General features: G+C 38.0%; 1 protein-coding gene and 1 long non-coding RNA gene across 3 annotated transcripts; one reads left to right on the plus strand and one right to left on the minus strand.

The window, feature by feature from the left end:
- Window positions 1-1,759: 1,759 nt before the first annotated feature.
- LOC124645072 (Y-box factor homolog) lies at window positions 1,760-6,095 on the minus strand. The gene is made up of 5 exons (XM_047184811.1): window positions 5,878-6,095; window positions 3,272-3,335; window positions 2,965-3,180; window positions 2,672-2,815; window positions 1,760-2,594 (listed from the first exon to the last, which is right to left on the minus strand). Exons 1-5 carry the CDS (start codon window positions 5,990-5,992, stop codon window positions 2,315-2,317), a joined length of 819 nt encoding a protein of 272 aa, XP_047040767.1. The 5' UTR covers window positions 5,993-6,095; the 3' UTR covers window positions 1,760-2,314.
- Window positions 6,096-7,642: 1,547 nt separating this feature from the next.
- On the plus strand, window positions 7,643-11,125 carry LOC124645006. 2 transcript variants are annotated; one of them, XR_006986136.1, is made up of 4 exons: window positions 7,643-7,722; window positions 8,219-8,471; window positions 9,917-10,038; window positions 10,286-11,125. It is a non-coding gene; the product is annotated as an uncharacterized LOC124645006 (long non-coding RNA). The 2 variants fall into 2 exon arrangements; XR_006986135.1 differs by lacking the exon at window positions 7,643-7,722 and having other exon boundaries at window positions 8,141-8,471.
- Window positions 11,126-15,450: the final 4,325 nt, after the last annotated feature.

Consider the following 15,450-nt stretch of genomic DNA (forward strand, 5'->3'; position numbering starts at 1 on the left):
TCACCTTGTACTGTTTTGATTCCTTCGCTATCGATCCGGGTTCTAAGTTTTGAAACACTCCGCTCCTTTAGCGAGTAGGCAAACAGTCAAAGTCCGAACTTATTTCAAATATTTAGGCTCATGATTTAAAAAAAAATTCAAATCAAAAAGGTTTTAAATAAATATAAAAAGTCATACAAAAATAAGAAAAAAATATGTAACAAAGAGTCACCTACTCCAAAATAATATTGTAACAAAGCAATTTTAATTAAACCCCACATAATTTTAGAAAAAGAAATCCAAATATCCACTCCACTTAAAAAGTGCCCCTTTTTCGATGTTCACAATTTGAGAAGAGCACCAGTTGCGAAGTGTGCCATTTGAGAAGTATACTAGTTGCGAAATGCACCATTTGAACATGATGTACAAGTTGAGAAGTGTACCAAATGCGTCAAACCCAATGATTCTTTTACTGTTAGGGTGCGTCCACATCTGGCGAATGCGCCGCGAATGCGCAGCACGCGAGCCGATCGCGAGCTGTCCGCGAGCTGCGCGCGTGCAGTCACTGCAATAGTTCGGTGCGCCTCTTTAGCGCAACTCACGCAAGGCTCGTATAGAGCGCGCGAGCGGCGCGCGATCTGCGCGCAATCAGTTCTCGCCCTTACAGTTCCGTATATTGGCTCAGTACTATCGAAGATGTCAGACGTCGCGCGCCGCCTGCGCGCCGCTCGCGTGCGGCGCTTAGGTCGCGCGCGAGCTGCGCGCGGGCGGCGCAGAAGCGGCGCACGAACAAAAATGCACGCGCGCAGCTCGCGGACAGCTCGCGATCGGCTCGCGTGCTGCGCATTCGCGGCGCATTCGCCAGATGTGGACGCACCCTTAGGAAGCTACACTCTCTGTGCTGAACGCAACGTACGTTTTATCCGGGTACGGAAAGAAGTTTCCCCGGACGAGGTGATTAGTCAAAAACTAATTTATAGAATACGGCCGAACCAAAAAAGTAAAGTACTAGAACAACATAACTTACATGATCATATCGATACTTTTAATGAATATGACACTACCTACTTAATATTTTAAATAAAACGAAAAACGTAAGTAGATATTTAATTCTTATAGTAGTGTTTTTGACTCTTGTCGATTTTGAGCAATGAAAAATTTCACAACTACCAGATCTATTTACGAAATAGTACCAAAATATATCTACATTAAAAAAAATATATATTTCAATTCATCTTTCTAGGATGACAATATCAACTGTGACAACATAAGGGTTGAAAATAACCTAAATTATTGACAGTAGTACCACGGGCAGTTTTTTCTTGCCCGTGGTACTACCAGACCGCTTGGTAGTACTACGGGAAGAAAATTTTGCCCGTGGTACTACTGGTAGTACTATTGGTAGTACCACGGGCAACAAACGTGCTCGAATAGGCGGTTACATAGCTCAACGCTGTCAACGTCGGTCTACGTTTCCACTGGAGTACACGAATAAGACCCACGACTATGTACAGCTCGGTTATCGCAGAGCAGTTGTTGTAAGCGGTTACGTAGCTTAACGCTGTCAGCGTGGGTCTACCCGTGCGCCGTGCCACGCTATACATAGTCGTGGGTCATATTCGTGTACTTCAGTGGAAACGTAGATCCACGTTGTCAAACAAATGAATACACGCAGCTAAAATGCGCCGCGTGTCCGTGCACAGCGTGCACTGCGGTGGAGCCGCGCCTTAACGCTGGGGAAATGATGGGTCAGGGCTCCAGGATTATTCAAGTAAAAATATTTTCACACAGGTAAAAAGAAGTTTTTATTTCTGAGAGTGTTGTTTTCAGCACGAATGATTTAATTACAAATAAGACTTGTTAAAACATGTATCCTTAAAATTTATAATTAACTAATCACCTTTCTTTAACATGCACAAATCATTTGGGGCGTAGGAACCTGCATTTAATTTCAATTTCTAAACATTAGATGCACAGTTAAAACTTTGGTTATCCAAAACTTGTATAATATGTCATTGGTTAAAAAATACTTTACACACTCATGTTGCCAGTATAATAAAAAAATTGATAACGTTTAGAATAATAAAAATATCACATTTTTGATCTATGATACTTCAAACTATGCAGTTCCATTTAAACCTTCCCCTTACATTACATTCCAATAAAAAGATGATAAAGTGCAGAGTTTCTTAGATGTAAAAGCTTCTGCAACAACAATAAAACAAAACACTCTTCAGTTGTACAGACAAGACAAAGTTGTGATGGATATGTGGCACAGCTAGAATTAACATTCACTACGTAAGGGTGTGCGCCACACAGTGCAGCTGCAGGGTGTTTAGGCCTGGCTCTCATTGGTTGTGGTCTCAATGGTGGTTCCAGCAGGCTTGTTGGTTGGTTTTGGCTTAGCCTGTTGGGTTGGTGAAGCAGCAGTGGCTGGGGCCTCTGCCTCTTGACCGTTCTGGCGTGGTGCTTGGTTCGGCTGACCACCTGCTTGGGGCTGACCCTGTCCCTGGCCCTGCTGGAAGTTGCGTGGACGCATACGACGGTAGCCGCCACGGTTCATTGGCCCGGGACCGCCACCACGGCGTCCGCCGCGGAAATTGCGACGGAAATAGCTAAAAAACAAATATCAGCTGTTGTAAAACCAATTTCTCCATTATTGAAGCGCTCTCAATAACTTTTGCTTCTGTACCTGCGCTGTGGTGGTGCTCCGCCACCCTCCTGACCTTCATCCCCCTGTGCACCCCCCTGGTTGGGCGGGGGCCCACGACGTCCTATTCCACCTCTACGTGGAGCGCCCTCCCCACCACGTCCGCCACCTTGACGGGGATAGTACCTAAAAGAATATCAATTAAGTAATCTGGAAAGCAGACAGTAAGAGCTTTGCCTCATTAAGACGTCGTCGGCCGCTGCTTGGATACGTCGCCATGGCGTTTTAATGAGGCAGAGCTCTAAGATAATTTCTTCTTATCCCAGGTAACTTACTGGCGGTGGAAACCGCGGCGTTTGTCAGCTGCGTAGGGCGAGCCCTTTACTGGCTCACCACCGGGACCAGTTACTCCGGCTGCTTCATAGCCTTTCTCCCCGGCAACCACGGCAAACTCCACCGCCTCCCCGTCGCCGACCGAGCGCACAGCCTTGCGAGGGTTGTTCCGGGCGATCGCAGTTTGATGCACAAATACATCCTCCTTGGTGTCATTCCTATCAAAGGTAAATGCAACATTTCACAGAGAGTCAACACCCACTTAAATGTTCATGTAAAATAGTGCAAGCACTTGTTATTTAAATTTACCTGTTGATGAAACCATATCCACTCTTCACGTTAAACCATTTGACAGTTCCCGAAACTTTCTCAGCTGTAAAAAAATAATTTCTTTTAAGTTGTTTTCTCCTTGTCTCTGACTATGTAACTTGATAGTTTAAATAGGGAACTATATTTTTTGTCACCAAAATTTATATTTGTCATCAAGTTGTATCACCTAATAAATAGATCTATCGCCACGAAATATTTTCGTTCTCAGATAAACAAAGAGTGTTCCCAGGTATGAATTAGCAAATTATTGTTAATATAATGTGTAAAATATGAGATGGATTACCAATAAAATTATAGTGCATTACATGAATATAAACTTCGTTCTTATAATAATAGTTTTATTACTTAAATAATAGCTTGGTGCTCAAAATGGTAGATCTGTCACCAAATAAATCGATTAATCGATCCCTGACTGCGACTCCTTTTTATTTGTTATTTTGTCACCAATACAGTAGTTACATTTTATTTCGTTCAGTTATTAAAATAATGTATTCGTTACCAATTTAATACATCAGTTTATAATTTTAATAAAAATATGTTCAAAGGGAAGAGGAAGGGAAGGGAGACAAATTGGCGCGCTTTCGGGCCTCAACGAATGGGTTGTAGGTTGGTTGTAGGTACGATCATACGATGCGGGGCGCGGGCAGTGAGATTTTTAACAATAAATATTGATTATTTTGACTTTGATTAATTGTTTTATTTACTATTCAGCTAGAAATTTAATTTAAATATATTTATACTACCTGTGGAAACTAAAGCCCTTGGGGGGAGGCACATGGCCAGTTAAGTAGTAGACTCTTTTGGTTGAAATGATGATGACGACCACCCTACATTTTTAGACCTTCATGAAATTTTCTAGTGATATAATATATGATTTATTGGTGATCTCTTTAAATTAGTTTGCTTAAATACTATTAGGACAAACCTATTATAATACATACAAAATCATTTATTTGGTACTTGACCCCATATCTCCATGATTTTCGGTAATTTATTGTGGAAATGATTTTATATTGTTTGGTGACTACATTTGGTGACAAATCTACTATTTTGAGGGCAAACCCTATTATTTAAGAAACACAAAATGAATTAAATTGGTGACAGCTTAAATCATACCCGTTTAAATATTTTTGTTTACTGTCACCCAAAAAAATTTTAGTGTTACCTTCATCATGATTTGTAATGTATTATCAACACATGAATTTATGTTCATTTCTTTCCCTAAAATTTAATGATGGCTGGACCGGTTTGGCTTTGGAAATAATCATTGAAGTTCAGTGAATGTGAGAAAAAATTATGGGATTTTAAACAATATTTCCCCAATAATATTCTTATTGTTTGTTTGTTTGTGAGATCAGTAATTTGGAATATTTAAGGAATCACATAATATTAACATTAATTGTACCCACACGAGTACTGTCTTTATTAGAACAATCAGGACAAAGTGTTGTTTTCAAAGGGTTTGACACATTTGGTGCACTTCTCAACCTGTACACCATGCTGAAATGGTGTACTTCACAACTGGTACACTTTTCAAATGGCACACTTCGCAACTGGTGCTCTTTTTAAATTATGAACTTCGCAAAAGGGGCGCTTTTTAAGTTCGAGTCTATTTTTGTAAAAAAAGACTAAAAATTATAGAATCTTTTTTTTACATAGGTATTTTTCTGAAAAATACAATCAACAAATACCTTAAAACAAGTAATTTAATTTACTCAATTAATATTAACAACCACCAGTACCAGTTGCATTTGAGAAGTGTACCAGTTGCGAAGTGCACCATTTGAGCATGGCATACAAGTTGAGAAGCGCACCAAATGCGTCAAACCCTTTTCAAACTTGAATAGCTTTAAAGCTAAAGGTGCTAAATATTATATTATTAAGAACAACAAGTGATTTCATTTAAATTTATTTCAGAAATGCTTAAAGTTTGCCATGTTCTTTGTTTGATTCCAACACAAGTACAAAAAGAGCTTTGCATTGAGGATGCATTGTGTGTAGACAAACTAACTACAAATATAGACGCAGTCGTGAATGGCAAATAAAGACGCCTACACGCCTATAACAGGATTTTAAAAGATGATGTCAATAATATTTATAACACTACTATTAAGGTAAGCAAATGATAATAGTACATTCGCAACTAAAGTCAGAAATAAATAAAAATACAGCGAAGCACAATAAATTACACAACTCTACAACATTCCAATAAGAACAAGCGCGGATGAAATATGAACTTCATACAAAATGGCTCCATCCCGGTCCAGGACGCCACGCGGTCCTCCATTTCGAGGGCGATATTGATTCGTCCGCCGTGCATGACTCGCACATAGTTAGGTATATCATTCTAGCGGGGTCAACACACGATCAATAACGCCGCCGTCATGAACGCCTAACTGTTTTATGCAACGAAATCAGTCACAAACAAGAATAATTTTAAATTGAGAATTTACAATCCATTATTTAGAGATCTCGCATAAATAATATTTCTAAAAATAATACGAATCCGCAATTTATTCAACATGTGCTTTTCATAAAATTGATGCCGGGACACGCAAAAACTAAGATGGCGTAGCAATACTTACCAATGACCTGCTTTTGTTTAGCCGCTTTAACTTGTTGCGGTTGCTGTTGGGGTTGTTGCTCTTGTTGCTGCTGCTGTTGGGGCTGCGGCTGCGGCGCCTTTTCGGTATCAGCCATGGTGTAATTGGCGAACGGCGATGGTGGCTAGATGGTAAATTCCTCCACGACCTCTCCTCGATGTTCACCGGTCTTAGTCGTCGTTACAATTGACTTGACTAGCTAGCTATTGCAGCAGTGTTGCTACCCCAATTTTGGAAAATTTGTAGAATTTGTACCGAAAATCGGTAAAACCTGGTAGAATCCAAGATTAAAAAATAGGTAGATCTACCACCTTGAATAGGTTTGTTTAAATTAAAAATACATAAACAAAATCATTTAATTTTTTCGTTTATTTATTTATTAACATATTTCATCATATGTGTCATTTCATGACAAAAGGTACCTTATGGACTTTTGCGCTTAAGCCATTTGGAGATACAAATTCTACAATCTTGCTTAGACTAAAAAAACATAATGTCGTAAGTGCCAACCCATAAGGTAACCTTTTACCGCGAACTGACACGTATATCCAACGAGGTAATGCTGCTAGCCTCTTGGGCACGCTCCCAGTTGAGTTCGTTCCCAGTTTGTATCCCAGTTGACAGCGATGGGGACGAATTTTTTGACGCTTTTTGGTTGTTTGTTTTACTAGGATAGTTTTTGATATGTATTGTAAATATCTATGTAAATAAATGTTAGGTTACATATTTCATACATTTTTCAATATTAAATATAAATAACATTTAAACATAAAAAATAGGTGGCCACCGCCGGAGTAATGAGGCTCGATAAGATCCGTAACGAGTACGTAGGCGGTAGCCTTGGATGCGACAAAGCGATGTTGCCGACAAAATACAAGAAAAACGGCTGCGATGGTACGAACATGTAAAAAGAAGACAGTCAATCTCGATATACCCAGTCAAAGGCTCAAAGGCAGGCCAAAACTGCGGTGGTTGAGTGTCGTAAAGAAAGACATGAAAATCTGCGAACTCGAAGAGGAAGATGTCCTGAATAGAGTGAAGTGGAAGAAGAAGATACGGATAGCGGACCCCGTCACAAGACGAAGAAGAAGAAGAAGGTGGCCACCGCTATGTGTTTGCTCATAGTGTCTTTTTCTGACCTTTTTACTCCGTGCGTCTTCTCCGCCACTATCATGGGTATCGCTGTTATCAAAAGCCATTACTTTCTCTTTGAGATATACTCTAGCTTGCTAGAGGCAGAAGTAAGTCACAACAACTCACTCACAACTCTGTAATAAATAACAAAATTTGTCAAAATCAAATTATATCTTTTGACGCATTTGCACGTTGGCATTACGACAACAAACAGCTCGCTGCTCGAATAAACCGCGTAAACTTTACAGGGTACTGAAGTGTCAACTGTCGATCGTGACTTCGTAAGTGGTTTTATTCGCCGTTGAGCTAAGTCACAAACCCAAAACGCCTAATCCTTCAGTAAGAACAAAAAATGTTTTCAATAATTCATATTTACATTTACGTATCATGAAATTAAGAAAATACAAAAAGACATTTGAAAAATAGGTAGATTTGAGGCTTAGGTTAGTAAAGAGGTAGACTGAGGGAGGGCACAGTTGGTAGATCTACCTAAAAGTTGGTAAAGTTGGCGACACAGTTAATTGCAGCGAAGATAGGCTAGAGCTAAGACCAGATTTTTATATCGATAACATCGACTTGTTGAAGTTAAAATTTTCAGCAAACTTTTAGTTCTGTTGAATAATTTCGTTAAATAATTATTTTTCCTTTTTTTGTGGTTGTTAAATTCATAAAGTGAACAGAAAATGTATGTAGGTAATGTAGTCGATTTTTTATTTGAAACTTACTATATTTTACTTTCATAGCTTTCAAAAGCTGTTCAAAAGTATTGATGAAAATAAAAATATGTCATGCTTGTGTTTCTCGTTTTACCGATTATTAAATTGTACGAACACGATAATTGAATTTTGAATCGAAGCTCTTGTTTTTATAGTTGCCAAAGATAATGTTTTTTTTTTTGTTTTTGCTCGTAGGGCTGGCTAAAGTCCTTCGACCATACTACCTAGTCTTTCGTAATATTTATTTCTTTGGTAAGATTTTTTTTAAATGTCTATAATTTTTTGTCATGTCTTCTTTTATAAATCCAGTTACTTTTTTTTCGTATCTAATCCGTTTTCATGCCGTAGACATAATTTCGTGTCAAATCCATTTTCTAGTCAGTGTCATCTTGTCATCGTATTTCAACGTCAAATTAGTATTCTTCAAAGATTTAACTTTTTTCCTATCTAATGCTATTATTTATTTATTTTAGATAAGTTGAAGCATTCATAAGCCAACTCCTGTAAGCTTAGCGGGACCGTTTCAGGATTTTTATAAATTTTTAGAAGCTCATCCGACAACACAAGGGGCTGAATGTTGAAAGACGAACACTCTTAACAAATAATGTACTCTGTGACGAACACTAAAAACAGATGTGGTCACTTCACCACATCTTTTGTTATTTGAACCTTTTGCTATTGACAATAATCACAATATGCTGAGCTGACCATTTTGAGACGATGAAGGTAATAATTCAATCTGCAATGACCAAAACGCAAACAACAAATAATTGAATAAAATTGGGTATAATTTAGGCGATCACCAAAAATATTTTTAAGACTCTAAGCTGAGGCACCAAATAAAATAAACAACTCCAAAAAAAATAAATTGACTTTATTAAAAGGGCACTAAAGTATATAATATTATGATCCAAAAAAAATAACATAACATCAGAAAAATCGCAAATCTCGCACAAATATTATTTTTGGTTCCCAAAATGGATTAATGGTCACCAAATTCTATCCAACTAAAAGATTAATATTACTACCAAAATCAAAGTTAGTGACGAAAACGAATCGCTGCAAAACCGACTCCACGTAGTCTTGTCTGCCCTACCCCTAGAGTGCAATTCAAATCCGCGTAGGCGCAGAGGGGCGAGGCGGCCTGCGAGCTGAGGCGCAGGTAGTTTTTAAGGCTCGCCGCTGCGGCTGAGGCTGGCCGGCAGAGCCGCCAGCAAGCCGAAGCTGCGGTGGTGAGCGTGAAAACCATCTGCGACGATAAGCTCGCATGGGACCGCCGGAGCCCCGCAGTGCCGGAGCCGTGACAGAAGTCATGCTTGCTGCATGTTTCGTGCTTACATTTTACTACTGAGTTACACACAAATTCATATAACAATAAATAAGCGACGTACGTTTGAGAACCCCAGTATATTAATTGGTATTTGGGAAATATTCTAGCAATCGTTAGCTTTTTTAGTCTAACAAAAATGACCAAATTAGAAGTCATGGTATTACATAATTGGTAACATCTAAGTAGTGACAATATGTAATATTTGGTCTACAGTGTATTTTAAAGGCGTCCATATATTTTTTTAGTAGTCAATAATACGAATTGGTATACGTCGAATACGTCGTGGTGGCCTAGTGGGCAAAGAACCAACCTCTCGAGTATGAGGGCGCGGGTTCGATTCCAGGTCAGGCAAGTACCAATGCAACTCTTCTAAGTTTGTATGTACTTTCTAAGTATATCTTAGACACCAATGACTGTGTTTCGGATGGCACGTTAAACTGTAGGTCCCGGCTGTCATTGAACATCCTTGGCAGTCGTTACGGGTAGTCAGAAGCCAGTAAGTCTGACACCAGTCTAACCAAGGGGTATCGGGTTGCCCGGGTAACTGGGTTGAGGAGGTCAGATAGGCAGTCGCTTCTTGTAAAGCACTGGTACTCAGCTGAATCCGGTTAGACTGGAAGCCGACCCCAACATAGTTTGGGAAAAGGCTCGGAGGATGATGAGTCAATAATACGAAAAAATGGTTTTACCTAATAATATTTTTGGAAACGTTATTTGGTGACCATTTATCCATTTTGGTAACCGTTTAGAATTTTTTTGGTAGTAAAATAGGTTCTTTTTTGGGTGGTGTTTAAACACAAGCCAATAAAATTTCTTATTTAGAAAAATATGATTTTTACAGAACCAAGGTACGAAGATTAACTTGGACATCAAGAGTATTTTCATTGTGCACACGATTACATGAATGTCTCCCCCATGCTTCCCCCATGCGTTGCCTTAAGAGACTAACTACATCTGTGTAAGGTATGGAGAATTGAATCCTTTAGTTTCTAATCTAGTTCAACAATTTTTTTGGCAAGATAATCTGCTTTTTCATTTCCTTTAATGCCAATATGCGATGGTACCCATACAAATTGAACTTCAATATTTGACTCAATTAATTTTACCCACATTTCCTTAATCACATGAATAATGTGTTTAGTGTTAGCAGAATAATAATGACTGTTGTTAATGTAACTAATATTCCTAATCACTACTTTTATGATTACAGGGATGCAATAGCTGCTACCAAGAGGACAATCATGTACATTCCATTCACAATTGAGAGCTAAAGATGGTGAAACTAATGTCAAATCCAACGCATTAGGATGCCAAGTCAAAGAGCCAACAGTAGTTGCTTGAACATCACTGAGCAGAACCAAATTATTATCATCAATAACATATAAAATGCTGCGTCCATGCACAGAGTCCGAGCCACAGCCACAAGAGGTGTGATGAGCATTATAATCACCAGCCAATATGAAAATTTCAGGAATGGATTTTATTAATAGATCCAATTTTTCCTTTGAGAATTGCGGATTACAATTCAAAGGACTATAAAGACTGACTAAACATAAGTTATTTACTTTTATTTTAACACAAATATTTTGTAATGAGTTATCACAGAAAATTTTAATGTTAATACTTTTATGAATGATTATTTCAAAACCATTATGTTTGTTGCCAATATAATTTCTTTCAATATTATAAAGTTTTATTTTAAAATCTTGTTGAGGTTTTAACCATGTTTCACTAATGATTGCCAGATGTATATTATGTCTATAAAGAAAGTCAATAAATATAGGTTTATTACTATTTAACCTTTGTGCATTCCATGTAATTATCATATCAAAATATCCACTAACAGGCAGGAGAAAATTCATCATGTAAAGTTGATTTGAGAGCTTCTATCGACATTGAATTGTTGGGTGTATGTTTATTGCTTAAAATGTTTGTAAGTGTTCCACTAATGTATTTATTTTGTCTGATTTTATAAGATTATTTATTTGCGTGTCAATGTTGCGTTAGAGCTGGGAATGAATTCACATTAAAAAGGTCTGAGTATGTGGCATTTCGGGATTTTATTTTATTTTCCTCTACCTGTTGTTTTATAATTGGACAAGCTGAAGATATTGCAATATGATTGCACTTGCAGTTAGTTTGGCGATATACTCATATCGCATGCATTTAAGGCATTTCTTAACAGGATGTATATTTATTTACCTCATGCCGCCAAGAATCCATGTACTGCGGTAAGATGGTTGAGGCAAAAGAAACTGCTACTGCCTGAGTAGGAACTTAAGAGAACTTACCTCCATCACCTCTTACCCTGCGCAAACGAAACGCTGTACTTGGATAATATTTTCACCACAATCAAGGAAAATATTTCTTTGTTAGCCATATCAATTGGTACTGAGGAGAGTACCTCAGTGACCTCAGTATTACCAGCAGGAATTGATGCTCTGAGCGATAATTGCTCCAGCAGTTTTTTATTCTTCAGGAACATATTTACGTTATTTGGCAAGTCGAAGGTGACGCCAACCTTGATTCTGTTAATACTACGCAAGTGCATCACCCCAGACACACCATGCTCCCGTATGCCCGAGAGAGCCATGCGGTTTTTATCGGTGAATATCTTGCCTTGCCTTCATCAAAATGTGTTAAAAAGACGACCAACTCTGCCTCCTTACAGTCCTCCGGGTACTTGCGTGGATAGCCTTTAACTTTATATATGGCATATTCATCGTTAGGCTCCTCGACATGCATGTTGGAGCATGCCGACACCACTGAAAGTTCGGAGTCCGAATCTGTGGACTCAGGCCGATTAACATCTGGAGGGACATCTACCAAAATTCTTCCCTTTTGTTAATTATTTGACTGGAATATGTCGCTTTTATTTTTTTTTTTTTTTAAATGATATTCTATGATAATTTTATTCAAATATTTACATAATATTTACATTAATTTTAAAAATTAAAAATAAACTTATATATACAACTTAAAACTAATACATAGCATCAAAAAATTGCTCCTCATCGCTGTCACCGGGTAATGTACCCAGAAGGCTGGCAGCATTGCCACGTTGGATGGCAATGCTCAACCTCTGTGCGAAATAAAAGCCAGCCCTTGGGTCACGAGAAGTGTCAACAAGGCGCTTAGAAATTTCCTTTGCAAGCGCGTGAGCACTCGGACCCCACGGCCCGAGAGTTTCAACCCCAAACGGCTCAAACATGTAATTCCCGATAAGGCTACTATATTTGCGCCGTTTGAGGTCTTATGAGAACTAAATACATTTTATTTGGAACATAAACTACACAACTTTTCTAAATTCTTCCCTATATTTACACTTTAAATTCTAAAACTATTTATTTACACTATATTTACACAAATATTTACAGATATATAGTTAAAAAAAAAAAAGTAAAATTTTAATATGTTTAAAATTGAAAAGCGCGCCTTTCCACTTCGATGGTTTCCCCGCCTTTTCACACAAAGAATCATACTAGATGTTGTAGGACATCTAGTATGATTCTTTGTGTCGTATGTCGTGGTAAGCTATATGTATATATAGCCTACTTCAAGGAGGATGGAAAAATATTCTACAGGCTGATGATCGACAAATCTACATACTTACATACATTCAGTCCATTCCGATTTTCAAAAAAATAAGCCCCTTAAAGTTAATCCGCAAAAGTTGGTAAACTTCTCCTTGGTCAGTCTCACACGGCGTTGTACATGACATTTTACAGATAGTGCACAAGTTTGTGTTCGTGTTTGTTCCTTCACGCGCAAAAGGCTAAACAGATTTTGATGAAACTTGGCACTAATGTACAAAGTATATCATTTAGGCATTTTATTCTTTAATAAAAATGTTAACATTAATATCTGTTACAAGTTGGGGCTGCCATCTCGAATTTCGCCAAACCCGGACAAACATTAAAAAAACCCGGACATTTGGCGTAAATCGCATTTTTTTCCCGAACGAGTACGGTTTTTTTTTAAACAAAATAATACCTAATTAGTAATCTATTTACTATTAACATATACTTAAATTCAATGAGGTGCTTCCTTACATGAAAAGTGTCCGGGTTTCCCCGGACACTTTGAAACCCCGCCCGGACGGACCCCGGACGGCCTCCAAACGAGGACAAATCCGGGGAAACCCGGACGGATGGCAGCCCTAGTTACAAGGCACTTGCACTCGCACTTCACGTAGGTAGGTATAGGTACCTATCATACATTGACTGTGATGTGGCGAACAATACGACAAAACGACAAAAAGACAAGAAACGACTAAATTAAGACAAGTTTGTAGTTAGTAAAGCGTATTATAATATTTTAGATTTTATTATGAAAAAGATTTTAATCTCGATATACCCGGTCAAAGGCGCAGAGGCAGGCCAAAACTGCGGTGGTCGAGTATTGTAAAGAAAGTCATGAAAATCGGCGAACTCAAAGAGGAAGATGTCCAGGATAGAGCGAAGTGGAAGAAGAAGATACGGAAAGCGGACCCCGTCACAAGACGGGATAAACGTTAAGTTGAAGATTAATGAAAAAGATTTTGGTTTTTCATAATATTAATTCTATGCTCAACATTTTTTTTAATATCTTTGTCTTTTGTTAACAAGAGTGTTGACTTAAAAGTTAATCCGGTTAGTACCTAGTTTGTCAACTGCGTTAATTAACGAGGTAATTTTAACATTTTTACTTGATATTGAAAAATGCATTGCACAAAAAATATATATTTGTAGATATCTACCAATGACCTTTCCTTTCCTCTTATCTACTCTTAACAACTGCGCCAAATTGGATTGGATTAGTTTTGGCAGGACAAGGTTTTTAAAAATTACTGAAACGAACAGTTTTCTGAAGTCAAAGTGAGCAGCTCTGCGGGGCCTCTAGGGCCTAAGCCTGCGGGATTCTTCGAAAGAGTTACTTCGGCCCTGGTAAGTTGGTACACACAGGGCCCCAGAAGGTACAAAGACGGTGGAAAATGATCCTCTGACAGGGTAGATCTGATTCAGATGTTTCTCTAAATTGTAACTTTATTTAATTATTTTTGCATTAATTGAAAAAACCTTTTATATTTGAATTTTCAGTGGAAGCTCTAACCTCAATAGAAATCAAGGAAATATTGAAATAATCTAGCTACATTTTAATTTATATTTTTTTCAGTATAAGGTTTTTAATCAAAACGCAAACTTAACTAACGCTACGATATGACTAAACTGATTTTCACAAAAATAGGCACCTATAGTATATATAGATAGTTTCATCAAGGATCGGATAGTCTGAGTATCCGTTGCCGATCTGCCGTTAAGTCACATGAGTGAGGATATACTCCTACTCATGTGGTTCAGGTGAATGGGGGAGTTTTCCAGAGACGCGAAAACAGCTAATACCTACTTGTGATTGTTGAAAATATCACTTCTACCTACTTATACACATATATATAGCTTCCGTCCGCGGCTTGGCCCGCGTAAATTTTGGCTATATCGCGTTTCCAAAAAACTCTTCAAAAGTCCGGAATAAAATCTATCCTATGTTCTTATATAAAATCTATCTCTGTACCTACTAAAATTAGTTCAGTGGTTGGTTTAGACTTGGAAGCGTAAAAGACAGACAGACAGAGTAACTTTCGCATCTATAATACCTACTTATTAAATATTAGTAGGGATAGTTTCCATATCACACTTTGGACCTAAGAACTTGTATTTACCGGATTTAGTATGGCATGTTATCAGTGCGCTGTCATTTATCTGACAGGCTCTTCTATAAAGTAAGTATTTATTTAGAGATTGTGTTCACAAGATAAAGTACCAGCCTAATCTACGTCTGTCTGCAAAAGATCATCTTATGACTGTCCTGATATGGTGAATAATTCGCATGTCTACTACATGTTCCAAAGTACATAAAATTACACGCTAGATAAGGACACCTGGTACTATTGTGCTCACCATACCTAGGTATGTCCAGGTCCTATGTGTAAATGCATACCAAAAATACACTTATCCGATCCGAAAAAGTTATAGGCTCCTTGACAGTATCCCCAATGCATATTGGAAGCGATATGCGATTTTCTGATCTTTCATATTATGCTAAATGAAATAAATCATGGTTTAAATACTTATTATTTATTGTAAGCAAGAACCGTCTCCATAAAAGGTAAGGGCTCCTGCAGAGAAACCTCCTATCATTGCATACCTGCTACTTTCATTATATCGTCTGCCTGTCGTGCATTTGGTCTTACTTTTTCTCTCTGTGTCCTAGTAGACTTACACTGGTATTTATGAAATGGTAGGTCTTTTGGATTTTCTTAGCTTTCATGATGCTTAACTATCAAGGGGCTATAAGTCCATTACATGCGTTGCATCCTATTGACCTCCACGACTGAAG

Source organism: Helicoverpa zea, chromosome 31 (assembly GCF_022581195.2).
Source record: "Helicoverpa zea isolate HzStark_Cry1AcR chromosome 31, ilHelZeax1.1, whole genome shotgun sequence".
NCBI classification, from domain to species: domain Eukaryota; kingdom Metazoa; phylum Arthropoda; class Insecta; order Lepidoptera; family Noctuidae; genus Helicoverpa; species Helicoverpa zea.

Coding starts and splice junctions, on each gene's coding strand:
- LOC124645072 (XM_047184811.1), bottom strand. CDS start 5,992: ATGGCTGATACCGAAAAGGCGCCGCAGCCGCAGCCCCAACAGCAGCAG. Junction 3,336..5,877: donor TAAACAAAAGCAGGTCATTG/GTAAGTATTGCT, acceptor ATTTTTTTACAG/CTGAGAAAGTTTCGGGAACT. Junction 3,181..3,271: donor GGATATGGTTTCATCAACAG/GTAAATTTAAAT, acceptor TACCTTTGATAG/GAATGACACCAAGGAGGATG.